This window comes from Oxyura jamaicensis, chromosome 9, assembly GCF_011077185.1.
Source record: "Oxyura jamaicensis isolate SHBP4307 breed ruddy duck chromosome 9, BPBGC_Ojam_1.0, whole genome shotgun sequence".
Taxonomy (NCBI): Eukaryota; Metazoa; Chordata; class Aves; order Anseriformes; family Anatidae; genus Oxyura; species Oxyura jamaicensis.
In genome coordinates, this window is record NC_048901.1 from 21,844,863 (window position 1) to 21,861,345 (window position 16,483).

A 16,483-nucleotide genomic window follows, 5' to 3' on the forward strand; every position below is an offset into this window, starting at 1 on the left:
GGAGGAAATACGCTTACAGAGGCAGAAATGGCTTTCCTTTACACACAGATGTTTATAATTAGAAAGAGAAACCGAGATATTTTTTCTCCCAATATTGTCACGAGATATGTTCCACTGCAGTTATTTTAAAAAGGCCTAGTGTATTTCAGAAATGACCATTTACATACATTTACCAACCAAACCTCGCCATGTTCCCAAAGCCCTGGCACGTGTCTCACATTACAAGCAGCCCTTGCTAGCTGCCCTTACTTCAAAGTTGCTTGGTGTTAAACACACACACGGAGTTACTATGTCCCATTATATTTTGCTATAAGTGTAGATATTTGGGATATTGGGGCTTTTAAATACTTATCAGGACGTTCACTACTGCTAATTACCACAGAAGACATTACCTTTTCAGCTGTGTTTGTGGTTGCACACCTGAAGGTAACTGAGCACTGTGTCACAGCTACGAGGAAGGCACAGCAATCCATCTTCTGGGCCACCGAGGCATTACGCAGTGATGTAGGGCTGAAATGTCTCTCCAACACCGCCCTTCCAGCCCTTGGTCAGGTTCTGGCCCAGCCCTAGGTGGTCCCTGGCCATCCGACCCTCTGGTGAATCCCCATGGCTCCTCATCATGGCACAAACCACTGCAGCGTGGCCCTGCCCAGGCTCACGCACGTTATACTAATGTTGTACTAACGTTATCCTGCATCCAGCACCGCAGCTCTTTCACCCATCCAGGCACTGGGATGTGACAATCCCGAATTTAAAGGCAGGTTTAGGGTGGACTTGATTATAGCCTTTTCAGTAACTGGCAGACATCTGGGCAGTAAATGGACCCAACTAGAATAAATGGAATTATAACTGGAGACAAATTTGCCCTGGGATTATTCTGGTACATTCAAGCTGACAAATATAATAATTAGGCACTCTGCTATTGTGAGTTTCTTTTTGGTTCAGAGTGCCCAAGTGTGATACTGTCGCAGGAAAAACCTTAGGACACTTTTATCTAATCTTTGCGGCACAGGACATGAGAAGTAATTTGAACACTTCCCTTTGTAGTTAAATTAATATTACATTTCAGTTTCTCTCTGGGCATAGATCTATACTTTTGAACTTAAGCTGTGGTTTTAGGCTTGCATGCATTGCAATGTTTAAACAAAGACAATAAACAAAGCAAAGGAGCAGAGGGAAACAGAATGCCAATACTTCCAAGTTAGAATCGGTGGTAAAACATTAAGCTGAGTGAAGAATTGCAGCAGGTCTAAGCTCCTTATCCTTTGTCTTGTAGACACTGTTGATTTTAAATGTCCTCCGAGTTGAACTCATTCTTCTATAATCTTGTACCCTGAATTAGACATCTGTCCTCATGAAGAACCTTGCCTTTGAAAGATTAAAGAGGGACAGCTCATTCAGAATGGATGTCTGTTTAATTTAAATTATTTTACTGATTTATTTAAATCCACAGAACTTCTTGCTCTACCAACAATTTTGCTTTGCCTCCATGATATCAAGAATACCACATGTAGCGGTGGACCTGATGGTGGAACTGGGAGAACAGCTGGGCATGGTAGGCAACGAAAGGCTTGCAGCACCCCGAGCAGCTGGGGCTGCAGTTTCATGCTCAAGAAAAGCATGGGCCCAACACAAGGAAGGTCTCTGGAGCTGCAAGAGTGGTGCTGAGATAACACAGAAAAAGATGCAGGATGAGACCCCAAAGGGTAAAACTCAAAGACATGCAATGCTGAGGAAAGGTGAGAACGAAGTACTGACTGTAAAAGGGCGTGGAGCCCCCATTATTGATGCAGTCTCCTGTTTGACTTCCCTTGCGTTCAGAAAAATGGAGCTTTGTACATTTTATGCAGGAAATTGAAGTTGCATCAGAGAAACATCTGACTTCACCATCAGTTCCTTTTAATAGGAGCATCCTTAAACCGGCTCAGTGCTCAGATTGAAAGGAGTAATTCCAGCAATCTAATAGAAAGAAAACAGACAGTACATAGAGTAGAAGTGGGAAATTTATTATGTTAACACACAATAAAAATAAAATGATCAGTGTGAAAAAGAAAAAAAGAAAAAAAGAAAAAGGCTTCGATTTCAATCCCCAGGGCTGACTGCACGGTTTCCTGTAGTTGGACTATTCAAGAACTTTCTGGTCATTCCCCATTTGTTACTATCCATGCTTGTCTCGTCCCTGGTATGGTCATTACATTTATTTTTATAGCTGCTTTTATCCAAAGCATATGTTTTCAATGGCCTTCATTCCTTATCTTCAGTGCTTTCAATTACATAATGCAGCACGGTACCTGGCAATTCCAAAGCAAATGTATCTTGGATGATAGATTACAAATGAAAAATGAACACTCTGAGACATCTTAATAGCTTATTTCCACCCATGCTTCCTGCCAATGTGCCTCTGTGTCTCATACATGTATCCAGATAGATCAAAACATCAGTATATTCAGTATATTCACCAGTCGGTATATTCACTGCATTCATTTTTAGTTTCAGTGCTGATAGCCAGGAAATAATCAAAAATGCTGAAGGTTCTTTATTGAACAGCAAAACTTAAATGGCAGTGATTGAAAGCTGCCTTACATAGACTAGAAAGTATTTGATTTTAATCAGTTAGGAAGGAAACGGTAAAACAAATGAACATAGTCTGATCTTCAGAAAGGTCCTCATGGGAAAGGGAAGTGCTCTGCTTCTCAAAGGTTAACAGCCTCACGGTGCCCTTTCTGGGAACCCAGTGCCTGATTTGCGAGCTAGTTGCTTCCTGCCTTCCTCCCGTCCATGCAGAAGAAAGGTGTGCTTCTGCAGCTTTGAAGCCAGTGGAAGTTTTGCTGTTAAATTAAACATGGGAAGGACTTGGGTAGTCACTTGTGTGGACTGAGGGAATAAAGTACCAAAGGCACCGCTCTCTGGCATCACCGATACAGAAATACCACAAACAGAGGCCAGAGCAGGCCAAAGAGAGAAAACCAGTCCCTTCTGTGCCGCAGGAATGCGCCAGCTGCTCCAGGGAAGAAGTGCAGAAACAGTGACCTGGGAGTCACTTGTGATGTCCCTGTACCTGTCCTGTGCTCCAGCACTACCAGGCTCAATTCTAGGCAACTAGAATATTTCTTGTAAGTCAGTGACAAGTTACATACTCCATATGGGTCTATACATTCAGGCTCGAGCCACGTGCATTAACATTTGTGATGCTGAATCTGCAGGCTTCACTGATCATTTCTAGTTTGCCTCCGATGCGCTCTCAGCCTCTGAAGCTAAAAGGAACTGTTTGTAAAGAAAACCAGTGAGCCACTGCTCTCCTGTTCATTGTGCTCATGTCTGGTACTGGTGGCTACAATGCACGGTCCCGGAGAAGGATAATGGCCCACAGTCTTCATTTCCTGGGTGTTTCAAATCATTTGGGTTGGTAAGAACACAGTGTGCTTGTGCTTCATGTTGTATAGGGTTAATGTGTACACGAGCCAAGGGTCTTCTTTGAAATGCTCATTAGTAGCTGATGATTTCTTTTCTGTCAGGGCTTTGACTGCTTCCAAGATCCATGTACTTAATACTTGCAGATGTTTTAAATCCTGCTCTGGAATTCCCGGGATGACAGTAAATAGACTAAATGACAAGTGTTGTTTTTTCTCGTTTTCTTTCAGGAATCTGTCTTTGATTTGGAATTGCTTACTCCTTATTTCATACTGAAAGACGGAGACATAATGACAGATAGACAGTTACAATGAGACTTGGGAACTCACTTCTGATCACTGTCAAACCCAGACCTGTCTCATGATGTTAGCAAGATTTGGGGAACGTTCTGGTAAATTTTCATGAAATATCAGGTCTGAAGGTATCTTTGTAAGTAATCAGAAATACACAGTTCATTTTGGGATACTTTGATACCAAGCTCACAGGTGGTTGTTATTATTCTAGATTTCAGAGTGCAATCACTGTAAATAAAATCTCAAAATCTCCAGCCAAATAAAGGCTCTACCTTCATTACACTCCTTCCAGGTTTTCTTGAAATCTTAGATTAGGTTTCGATTAGATCACTCCATAACGTAACTGCAGAAAACAAAGGAATAAAGGAATAAAGTGAATTTGCTTCGGGCCCATCTTTTCTTGGGCTTGGACAGGTGTTTCTCATGACTGCAACACAGTCTTGGGCCGAAAGCCCATCTTTTGAGATGAGAACAAAACAATCTCTTAACCTCATAGCGGCTGCAGTGATTCCTTCGTCTTAACTGAGCCTGACCAAGTGCAAGGGATCTGCTCTCAGTGGTGCCAGGCCTGGAACACTGAAATGGAGCAAGCTTGGAATTTCCCCCTGAACAAATGTCACAGTCAAGCTGAGTCTAAGTTTAGCAGGAAATGAAAGATAGCAATAATCAAATTTAGAGCCTAAAATGTGTGTTAATTTATCCCTGGTTTGGCCTGTTTCTAAAGGTTCCTGCTGCTGGGGTTTCTAGCTGCCTGGTGATGTTGAAATGTGTCCAGGGTGCTTCCTCTGTCTCGTGGCTGTTGTCCAGCCAAACAGCTGCAACCTGATTGCTCTTTCTTCCCGGTTTCCCTTGTGACAGTGCTGACAGTGAACGTCTCATTTAAATCTCATTGCAGCAAAGTGACTCAAACATTACCAGTGCATTCTTGCTCCTGGATGCACTTTAAATAAGATCAACGTGGCTCCCCAGATAGTACCTAGGATTCATCCAGGATTCCAAGCCAGAGCGTTAAAATACTGAAAGGAAAACTGAGGGTGGAACCAGCTCTCCCTCAGGAAAGAATAAACCAGCATCCATTCCTCTGTTTTGTGACTGACCCGGGTCTCAGGTCAAGAGAGGAAAGCCTCCAAGCATGTTCCCAGTAGACAATCGACCAGTTTCTTTGGAAAAGCTTGTTCCCCTTCCCTCCACCCAGGCCAGCAGGGGTTTTCCTTCCCACGCCGTCTCCTCTTGGCTTTCGCTCCTGGCCTTACTTTGGAGGAGACAGTGTTTTCTCACATACGTCTTCAGTCGAGAAGAAAACATTTCACCCTTTGTTTTCACACTTTCCACTCCCAACCACAACGGTTGGGCTTTGATGTTGATTACTGTATTATACAGGTTCTGAATAAATCTGCACCAGTTTGCCATGCTGCCCAGCACACGCTGTTTTGCTTTGCTGGTCTCAAAGTTCTTGTCCCTGTGTAATCCACCTCTCTTCCCTGAATCTGTAAGAGCTTCTTGGACTGTATCACCTTGGCATTTCCTGTGTACGTGCCCTCAGCCTGATACCGCCGTAACTTTTCCTTTCGCAGCATTACAAAATATTTTGAGCTAGGTGCTGTTATGCATTCAAAATCATGGGATCTAGCTCATGCCATATTTTGATCAGTATCTTGACCAACTGTTTTGACTGCTAAGCTGTGGGAGAGGTAAGGATACTCGTAAGGGAGGGCCTTAATTTCTCGAGCTGGTTATTTCCCTTGCTCTGATCCAACACAGCCTGAGCTGCTGCAGCCTTTCTGTGGCCAAGCCATTGCACTGCAGAGCACATCGGGCTGGGCACTCATTATTCCTCTCTCCGTAACTGAACCAAACCGCGCCTGTAGCCAATACACAGCAGAGAATTTATTGTCTGTCTCTGGAATTAGGCAATTATGTTAATTGTCTTCGTTTTCCAGGACTCTATCATTGTCTTCCTGAACCATTAGTGGCATAGCTATTTGTGTACCAGCACGAGCTGCCTGGAAGAAAAGCTAAAATTGAACAGAAAGTGAATCAAAGACAAGGACAGACACCTCTCAAAGGCAATTGCACTCAGATATCCTGGGGAGCCCTGATAAATCCCTTTCCTGCTTCCACAGCTCTTTTCCCTCATTGTAGCTTTGGTTTGAGGAGCCTTTACTAAGCAGCAAGACATTCCTAAAGAACACCAGCAACCAGCTAACCGACTTCTTTCCTCTTTTGTGATTTACTTTGTCACTGACATACCAAATGCAATGGAACTCCTAGTCAAAATGATTGGCGTGGCTCTGGCTTTCCCACATGCAAAGCCCACTAAAGAGCACTAGGACATCAGTGGGACGTAAGGAAGGAAACTGTACAGCCTGTTCTATTACTTTTTTCCCTTTGTAGCCTGGATGTTAATCCCTATATCATTTTCCACAATGGACATGTGGTCTGGAGTAGGACTTGTTTTAGGTGAACACAATGGCAGTCAATAATTGTGGGTTGTTTTTTACACAGAGTCCCTAGACCAGCAAGTCACTCAATATTTTTAATACACTAAACTCATGACACTCAGCAAACACATTATGTCTTATTTATATGTCATTTATCCGTACTTACTTGATGTCTGTGGTATCATGAACACATTCAGAAGAGTTTTAATTCTGACTGAATCCCTCTTTGATCAGAAAAAAATATTAACTTCCACTTGCAGGATTTATTGATTCTTTAAAGTAAGGTGATTCGAGCACAGTTGTGATGCAACAAGAACACAGTGCTAGAGCACAGTACACATTTTGGGAAAACAACTGGGATCTGGGGGTGAAAAGTCCTCTGGTAGTTTTGGGACACCATCCAGTATTTTCAGATTTGGCAAACTGAAGAATACACTTAAAAAGAGATAAAAGAAAAAAAAAATGAGAGAAGTATTCTTTGGAGATGCTGAGAACAAAACAGACACTGACAAAAAACAAATAGGGGATACAAAGATAACTAAAATGTATTTGCGTTGTTGGAAATCTTGATTTGGTATTTGTTGCAGAATTTGTTTGGTAAAGAATTATTTTTTTTCCAGTTTTTATTCTGTTGCCCAATTTTTATATCCTCAAACTCATGAAAGCACTCCAGGTATCTACATTTTGAACAGAGTAGAACCAAACCAGTTGTCTAATTTAAAAGACAGGGCACAGGGTTAGCCTAGACTGAAATTCCTAGGCTGCTGAAAATCAAAGATTCAGACTGCAAGAAACTCAGCTCAACTTTTATCCTTCTGTGAGAGAGAAGCAGGGCTCTCTGCAAAGCACCTCCATTTCTCACAAAGAAAATAAGTCCTCTCTCTTTGGTAGGCATGCTGCCAAACTGAAATGAATGGCTCTACCTCTTGTTATACTGCTCCTTTCAAACAGCTTATCAGTATCTCTAACCTTGGTCATTACGACTGCTGTTTGCTTCAGAAGAGGCGTTTGATGGGATTGTAGCCCCCTACAAGCATTACACAGGGTCCTAACCCACATGCTGTGGCATTTGCTCCTGCGCCTTCTGAGGTGAGCACGGACTTCAGGGCTCAGCCTCGGCATGTCAGGGCTTTATCTAGGCTTGTAAATGATTCTCTCTGTCTTCCAACACTGGCAGTGAAAGCAATACCAGAGAGATATATTTAATTGCTTTAAAAGTTGGTAGGATTAAGGGCATAAAGATAATTAATAGTTGTTAAAAAGCGCTTTTCAGCTTTTGTTCTCCTGGACCTTTTGATATGTAAATAAGATGTGAAATCCATTATATTAAATTTACTGTTTAACTTTCACTTTGATACCTGCCTATCCATCTTTAAAAAGCACAAGCATTTCCATAACACTGGTAAAGAGCTGCCTACTAGATTGAAGTAAAAGCCAACAGGAAACTTAGAAAGCTTTTCATTTAACAAGTTCCTTCTCTTTTTTTCTATCCCGGGAAGAAAGGACTTCTCACATACATGCAGTAAGGTTTATCTCAGAAATAACCTGCTGCAGATGACTGACTAGATTCTGTGTTTGTTGTTGGGAAAAACACCCAACCATGTCGATTTCCAAGTGGGGAACACGCTTCATTCTCATTTTGACCCATGTCCAATTTTTTCCTGGCAATGGGGTTTTGGAGTCAACATTAATTGGGTAAAATGGAATAGGGATGTGAGTGTCAAAATGTGCATGAGACTTAGAATAAATTATCTTGCCCTGAATTCTCTACTCTGTCATGGATTTGAGTTTTCATTTCTAGTATCTGAGGCAGCTCAGTTAAGTCTATTCTACATGGCATTGCCTGCAACCTATACATACACCAGGTGGAGGATTCAAGGCAGTGCAATTCCCACTGTGCTGTCACAGAGAGAAAGCACTGAATCCAGAAAAATCAAATGAAGGCAACCAAAATTTCTCTTTCTTTAGCTCACATCTCTCAACACATCCTTCTCATTCCACCTCTGACATCTAATGCAATTTAGACTCCTTTCAGAATACAAGTGATGCAATGAGACAGAAGAGAGTTTGAGTAATAAGGAGTTTCTATTAATAAAAGAGAATCTAATTTATCTGCCCTAGTCGCTGTCTCTACACTTGATCCATGGACTTAGTTCAGTTCATGAACTAATCATTCACATGATTAGAAAGCCTCCAAGGAAGTTTCTGAATACTTTGTGGCTATCCTTAGAAAATGGCCTGCCAGCCCACCTTCCTGAAGCACCTGTGATGGTTGGGAATATGGGAAAATAAAGAGATTACTCGGGAGAACATGTATTTCACAGAATCACAGAATGGCTCGGAGTGGAAGGGACCTCTGTAGGTCATCTGGTCCAAATTCTTCTTCTGTCAATGGGCATCAAATTTGGGATCCTGGTTGAGATCCTATTCTTTTTGTGCTCTCTCACAAACATTTCTTTGTGTTAACCCACTTTTCTGGCCATGGGATGGTAACACTTACTGTTGCCTGTAGCTTTCTTGAAACTCACAGGGATTCCTCTTGAGTATAAGGGATTCGAGTGGAGTGTGTCTCAAGTCTGATATTCCACTTAGTGTCATAATGTTATTTTCAGCCAGTGATAAGTGCTGAATCTGAGGTATTTTTGGCAGCTGTTTGAAGGATGTAAAGTAGTTTTTATTGACATTTAGTTCTCTGCATCTGTAAAGTACAAAGCACATGACATCACTGACCACATTCATAATAGTACATACCTGTAAGCCAAGCATGGCATTTTAGAGTTTCCAATGAGAGGTACAACAATTTGATTCCTAGGGACCTGTTTTCACATTTTTTTACATATGTGTTGTTTTTGCTAACCAAGGTCTGCAAGATAATATCCTCTATTATATACTCTATACTATAGAGTATCCTCTATATCCTCTATATCCATCTATTCTCTATATCCTCTATAATATACTCTATACTCTCAGCTTTCTTTATATTGTACAATAGATCCATCATTACTCCTGTTCTCTGTATTAGAGCTTTGGATATACCTGGCCACAAGACATCAGAATAGCAATAGACTCATTGTAAAAATATAGTTGTAATGGTTGCATCTGGCCTCTCTGCTCGGGTCATGTTCCACCATCTCTTTGTACTTGTTAAACTCTTTCAGTGTTTAACAAGTTCCCTTTTAGGAAAAATATCACTGAACTTGAGAAGACTCATGAATTATCCACCAAGAATAAAGGGGATGTAATCTTACCTCCTTACTGAATATTTTCAACTTGGGTATAACATGAACTCAAAATAGAAATATACTGATGGATTCTCAATGTAACAACTCCAAAAATATCATATTTTGGCAGTTTGCAAGAGTCTGCTCCAGCCATTACTTACGTAAATAACAGTTTTTATTTCTATGATATCAAAAAATATATATATAGGCAGAACATTTTGTCTACCTTGGCAACCGTATGGCACTTAGGTCTGTCAAAGAATTGTCCACCAACCACAGTTTTTCCACACGAATTAATCTTTGGAGAATTCTCCTGAAGTTTTCCACTTGGTAAAGATCACCCAGGTCCTGAAATGAGAGGTTCAACTCCTGGGGAGAGAAAAATAATAGAAATTACTTACATTTTTTTCTTGCTTTCTAGTAACTATATTATTAAATCTTTTCAATGTCAGAATTAGTTAAAAGGTGAATCAATTTTATTATGCTACCCTTCCACCAATTAAAAACAAATGGTGGTGCCAAATTTGCCGTTGAATCATAGCGATGCACTGCATAATGCAATGAAAGTAAGGTCACCTGAAGCGGTAATGATAGAAAAAGCTGGAGTTTTGCCAATCAGATAGCAGTCATCTGCGTGGGGCTGCAGATGGGAGTGTTTCCCGACCTCCTGCTCTCTCTATCATCATCTGATCCACTGGTCTCCTTCCTCCACCCACTATCCAACAGACTTTTCCACAATCACCCTTGTTCTTTGCTTCATTATTTTTGTATTTTCTCCTATGTGTTCTCTTATGCCCCAAAACATCTCTTAAGCATGTGAACCTTTCTTCCAGTGTCCTCCTTTGTCTTTAACTGGGGATGCCTGTGTGTGTGCTGGCTGGAGAAAGCAGAACTAAGTGATCATGACTTAAAAATAAGTTCCTACATGGATCCTCCTTGACCTCAGGCAGGTCATCCCTTATGCCTGATGAGAACCTGAAATAACGTGGTAACTCCAGCCGAAAGAACTGCCTAGGCTGGTAGGAGGACTGAGGGGGAAAACTGAAATTAAACCGCTCCATTCTCTAACATTTGCTTATCATCATTTTTTGAGGAAGGTGTTAAGAAGGCAAAGAATTTCACTAGTTTTATACGCCCAAGCACAAATGAGTCTTCATCACAAGATAGGACCTAACTCTTCTCACTGGGTCAGAACTCAAATTACAATGCATTCCAGTGTTCCTTCCAGCTTGTAAAAACCTTCTGGTTTAAAGTGTCGTGGTGCCAACCTGAGCTTTAAAACTACTAACTGCAAGGAGCAGCCAGTGCATTATTCATTTGGCTTATTTACAATCACAGTACAAAGAATTAATGAGAACGTTTTACAGCACAGTTTTCCCAGTTCTCCTGAAGTTTCTTTTGCCACTTCTCTGTGTCAGTTACAAGTTTTCTTTTTTTCAGAGTATGTTCTTCTCCTCTGAAAAACAGCTCTTCTTCTGAAGGCCCTGCTCAGAAAAAAAAAAAAAAGATTTATAATAATGGATGTGATATAGAACTGGCATTTAGCTACTTGCTGAAAGATTATATATATGGCTGGGATGATATCTGAAATGAGGGAATATATATAGTATTAAAGGTGCGTAGGTTTCCAGGCTTCAATGAAGTAAATTATTGTGAAGATGTTCTACCATTTCTGGGCCCATTATTCAGCAAGCAATTTAAGGTCATGATGATTTGGTGCATGGTTAGTAAGTGACATTTCTTCTACAGCTCAGAAAAAAAGTTTTTTTTTCTAAACGGTTGCATACAAGCACCTGAGTTCTAAAATACCATTTCTATATATTCTTTCATATGGTTTAAGTAAGATTATATAACAGAGATGTACTTATCCTTCAACTGTCCTGAGAAAGAGATATGTTTCTAACTTGCCAATCACTGACAACAGCTGGAATATCCTAATATCCTAATTTAAAACTTATTTGTATTAAGAACAAGACATGCTGAACACTTAAAGTCATTGGGTCTACTGAAATGTTTACAGCTATGAACATCTTTAAATTTCTAACTAAAGAAAGGACAGTGTGGCAGTTGCTAACATGCAAACACCAGATTTTAATATCCATCCTTCATTCCTCTTTCTTGAGTACACCTTTAGCTTGTAATTCAGCCTTAGAGTAAAGTATGTGCCACTCTTTGCAGGACTGGACTTCACTCTTGGATTCTTGTTTGGTATATGCCTTTAGCATTTTGAACATTTAAATGTTAATGAATCTTTGAGAGAGGTAGTCAACACCAGAATACTAACATTTTTAAAATTAAGCGTTCTGGCTTTTGTTTCCTGTTTTCAGAGTTACAAAGGGTATTTTCATAGCAATTAAAAGTAAGGATGTACAATATGGAGTGAAATCCTGTCCCTTTTCAAAACAGTGCTGAACTCCATGGTTTCGTCTCTAACATTTAACAGCACGCTTTTAGAATAAATAGAGATGAGGCATAAACATAAATATGTCTTTTTGTTCTTTACCTTTTCTCACCCGGGGACAGTGGAGCTGATTTCCTTGAACATCATGTTCCTCTATGTCATGCCAGCTGAGATACTTGAAGGAATCAGAAGGAAGCTTAAAAAAAGCACACACACACACAGTAAAAACAAAGAAATAAAAGAATCCGTTAAGGTTTTTTAGGTTTTGGCGTTATATTTTCTTATATTTCTGGCCTTATTACAGTATCAACAATATTCATACATGTTTACACTGTCTTGTACCTTAATAACATTTGGTGAACAGCAAAAGGATGTATGGAAGTGAGACTACAACAGCATGCATTTGTACATGCATATGCATGTAAACACATTTATGGACCATCTTACATACAAAATATCCTGCATGCAAATGAGACATTAAATCTAAACACAGAAAACGTGCCACTGCAGTCAAGAACATGAGGTTTCTGCCCGTTTTGCCTTTCCACTAAAATGCATTCTATAATTTCCAGGGCATTTTCCCCTCAAGTTACGTAGCTGAGCAATGTACACATCCAGAAGCTGGTAGATGCTACAGGGGTTCAGCCACAGCTGACACCACAGCATATAATCTTGTTTGTAATCTGATCTAGCTTTGGAAGATAAAAGGCCTCCTTGCATTAACATAATAAGCTTCAAAGCTGAGGAACAGATTTCAGCCTTAGCTACCCTTTGTCAATGTCTCTCATCTATAAACTTGTAATCAGACTGGTACACCAACCACTTACCAGGGAAGGCAGCCCCGAGTCCCAGTTCTGCCTGATGAATCCTCTGCTTGGTGATAAAAGTGGTGGAACAATATCTGTATCACTCAGGATGGAGCAGCAGGTTGAATAAGACTTACAGAATTTCTGATTGCTTGTAGTTACACCTGAGGAACTAGAGAGGAGATGTTAAACCAATAATCGATTCTGTTCAAAGAAATGCAAAATATTTTATAATACTAGAAAATACAGAGCAGCAAGACATACCACCAGATGAGAGCCTCATGACCCTGTCAAACCATAGTTACAGCAATCCCCTCCAGTCCCTTAATGGGACCTCTCACCTAAATATAATTTATGTACATACAGGATTTGTCCAAACATTAGGCAGAGGCACTTACTGGCACTTTATCAGAAAAACTCAGCCTTGGAGATAATGAAGAACTGAACCTGTTCAATAACATGGTATATCCCCCTTCTCTCCTGAATAGCCCTGCTGTCATATATCCAGGTTGTATGAAAAGATAACTCAGCTGCCTAGTTATTTTAATCCCTTAAGTATGTTTCAGAAGAGTATCAAAGTTCCAAAGAGGAGCTGAACTTTGTTTATAATAGCGTCTTGAAGTCATGTGCTTGTGAGCTTTGCTGGCTCATTGCCCAAGAACACTTTCAAAAGTAAATTTTATATACCCCAAATGGTGTAATTTCTCCAATTGTGCTTCACAGATATTGAATAATTTGCAGACTGGCAGATGCAATTGAGAAATTTACCATGGAATACTTCAGAAAAATAATGTTAACTTAGTAAGTGTGTGCATACAGCATTATAATTTGACTTTTACTGTACCAGCTCAGTGAGAGCTTGCCAGAAAGTATCAGCTGTCAGAAAGCATCATTAAAACAATTATAGTCAGGAGCTGAAATGGAGAATAAAAATGCTGCTTTAAAATGGTCTAGTGAGGATGGTAATGAAAGTTTCATACTTAGTGTTAAAGACAAGCTAGATAGCACATTGGCTAAAACTTAGGATTACAGACTTATTGGAAAATAATCGTGAGGAGACTTGCTCCGTTGACCTTCTAAGATTGTTATGCCTCTTCAAACATTATCAAAACCAAACATTACTTCTAGCCTGGAAGTGCATAGTGGCTGTAGAGAAAAGTACTGACATATGGAATTACTCCTCCCTTCTTGTTTTATGATTTTTATTTTTTTTAATGCAATCAAAGCTGCCACAATAAACCATAGGTGACTTAAAAGCTGAGTATGCTCAGCATTTCTGAAAATAACAGTTATTTACTTAGGCATTTTTAGAGGATGTCTTGAGGCAAACAGACCGTTTTCAGATGTGTGTGCTGCTGCAAGTCAGCAGGCATTCATGCACACAGCAACTCTGTGAAAAGATTTTCCTTTGGTCAATGTGAAAGAAAGAAAAGAAAAGAGAAAAAAAACCTGGGAACTCTTGCTTAGAATTGTCCTGGTATTTACTTTGCTTCCTTATGCATTAAATGAGGTCATATCAGAGAAAGATATAAAAATACTTTTATATTCAAGGAAAAGATCTGCTATTCTTCTAAGTAATGGAGGAAAAAAATGTTAAGACGTATTCAAATAACTGTTTATAACTGTGAGACTTTTCAAAACCTTCCTCTCACCTAGAAGCTGCCTCCTCTGCTGAGACATGAATATACGCTGCCAGTCCCTTGAAATGTGGGCTAAAACATTTTAGCTGGATGATTTCTATTCTGCTATTTTGGCAGAACCTCACTCGCTAAATTCTGTACCAGTGATAGAAAATAAAACATAAAATTCCAGAATCAATATGTGATAGATAACACTTCTCAAGTCAGGTGGGTAGTGAGATTTCTATTGGAAAGAGTGACAGAAGGAAGCATTTTTTTCATCTCAAAACTGCCTGAGTTTAATAAGCGCCAGCTGGACCCTAACAATGTGTCACAGGATTTTGCAGAAGGAGCGAGTGCAACACTGCTTTTCTCTCTCTTGCTTTGTTTTCCCGACCATTTTGCTGTAAAATTGACATAAAAGAAATTGCAATGAATGAGGCAGGATGCAATTCCAAACAATTACAGATCACACAATACATGAAAGTAACAAAATTTTCTGCCTTGATTGTGAGGCCCTTTGGCTGGATATGAATCTCCAATGACACCTCTGGGAGCAGCACACTAGATTATGTCAAGCATTAGGGAAAAAAATTAGATTCATGATGTCTGTCCAGGCTGACTCATTTCCTCTCACTTTGCCTGCAGTGAGAAATTGGTGGCTATCATAAATCATAGATCTAAATTCTTATGAGAGAGGAATTAATTTCAGTAATGGAAACCCTCTGTGGCAATAACCTTCCTCCATTCCTCTCTCTTCTTGGGCTTTGGGGTAGGGGGGTCAGCATCTATGATGTCTTTTAAGCAGAGATACTTAGCTATATTTTAAGAATCCTATAAAATGGGATTGGAAATGAAACATAAAATAGTAAGGGGGAAAAACCTTGTATGCGACCAGCTTCTAATTCCTGAGGCTGCTGGTATCATCAGTATGGCCTGGCCACTGATATCCAATCTGCACACAAAATTTCACAATAATCAAGCAAACATTAAACATCTAAAACCTTGACCTGGATGAAATATGATTATTCTCACCTAGCTGGAGCTGCCAGCCTGCAAACTGTCTTGACCCTGTCTACAGTTAGTGGAGACAAGTGGGTATGTCCAGGTATTTTCAGCTGGAGTCTGCTCTCACGAGGACTATCGAGGCGTAAGTCATGACTATCTCTGTGTTCTTTATACTTGTTCATTGGTGGAAGTCAGAGTGGAGAATAAAGTGACTGAAATACTTTGTGAACTGGGCAGAATCAGTAGAGAACAGCTACTGCTTTTTTCAAAACATGATTTATGAGATATCACGCTATATCTTGAAACATCGTGCACTCCTATAGACTTAACTAATAAGTCACAGATATTGAGATATCAGTGTCAGTCCTGCCAGTGAAATGGGTCTGCCTCTCCTCACACTGAAATCTTAGCAAAATTTTCATAGGCAACGAACTGCTGTGAATTTTCTCACTGCAATGGAAGAACATTTGAGTCCAGCTGACTTTAAGGGTAGAATATATTAAAAGCCCATGAAATGCTTTGATGAGCTATAGGTGTGCTACTTCTGAAGCTATACCAGTGAAATGGATATTCTGTGTGAAAAATATCTCAATTGTGTATTATTTTGGGCATTTGGCCTTCAAGAAATGGTTGTCAGTCAAAAGATTTTTCTCCTGATATAACTGGCAGCCTTGATATGGAAACATTTCAGCCTCGTGGAAAAAAAGCAAATGGCAAGCTTGGCAGATGAGCAGTCGAGACAAGGTGGGCTATAAGCAAACACTTGTGACTGGGATTTGGAAGGCTTTTGTCCTGGTGTTTTGAGCAGTTGGGGGGTCTGGCCTAGCCTCCAGGAGTGTTGTCTCCAGCTGCTTCTCAGGACTCAGCAGCTCCAAGCAGGCCTAGCTTTCACTGAACCATGCGTACTTTTCATTTAAACCTGAAATGCCCTTGATACAAGAAGCAGGGCTGCTTATTTTATCACTTAAGGACATCCAGAGTGGGAATTGCTCTGGTGACTGCTACAGCTTGACCTCCACCCAAACCAGAGAGCACACAGGATGGAAGGCGTCAGGCTCCTGTGCAGTTGACCCCAGTGAAGCCTGCTCAGGTTGATACTTAACAGCAAAGTGCTCCAAGACCTTTTAGTCCTACCACTATACGAGTGAAAAACATAGATCACTTTAAAGGATTGAAATCTGCTGAATTCTAAGATTATCTTTAAGAAAATAAAAAAAATAAGGGTGACAAACCCTCCCAAAGTGGAGAGCTCTTATACCCAGGTAAGAGCCACCAACTTCGCA

At 40.2% G+C, this 16,483-nt stretch overlaps 1 protein-coding gene across 1 annotated transcript in view; it reads right to left on the reverse strand.

The window, feature by feature from the left end:
* Positions 1–16,483, reverse strand: part of LOC118171576 — a 39,777-nt gene that overhangs the window by 12,540 nt on the left and 10,754 nt on the right. Inside the window, exons 3-8 of the mRNA XM_035334793.1 lie at positions 12,595–12,745; positions 11,870–11,963; positions 10,732–10,850; positions 9,593–9,735; positions 8,646–8,843; positions 6,312–6,580 (exon numbers count right to left, since the gene is read on the reverse strand). Coding sequence (XP_035190684.1) covers positions 6,469–6,580; positions 8,646–8,843; positions 9,593–9,735; positions 10,732–10,850; positions 11,870–11,963; positions 12,595–12,745 — 817 coding nt within the window. The 3' untranslated portion in view covers positions 6,312–6,468. The remainder of the gene's footprint in view (positions 1–6,311; positions 6,581–8,645; positions 8,844–9,592; positions 9,736–10,731; positions 10,851–11,869; positions 11,964–12,594; positions 12,746–16,483) is intronic.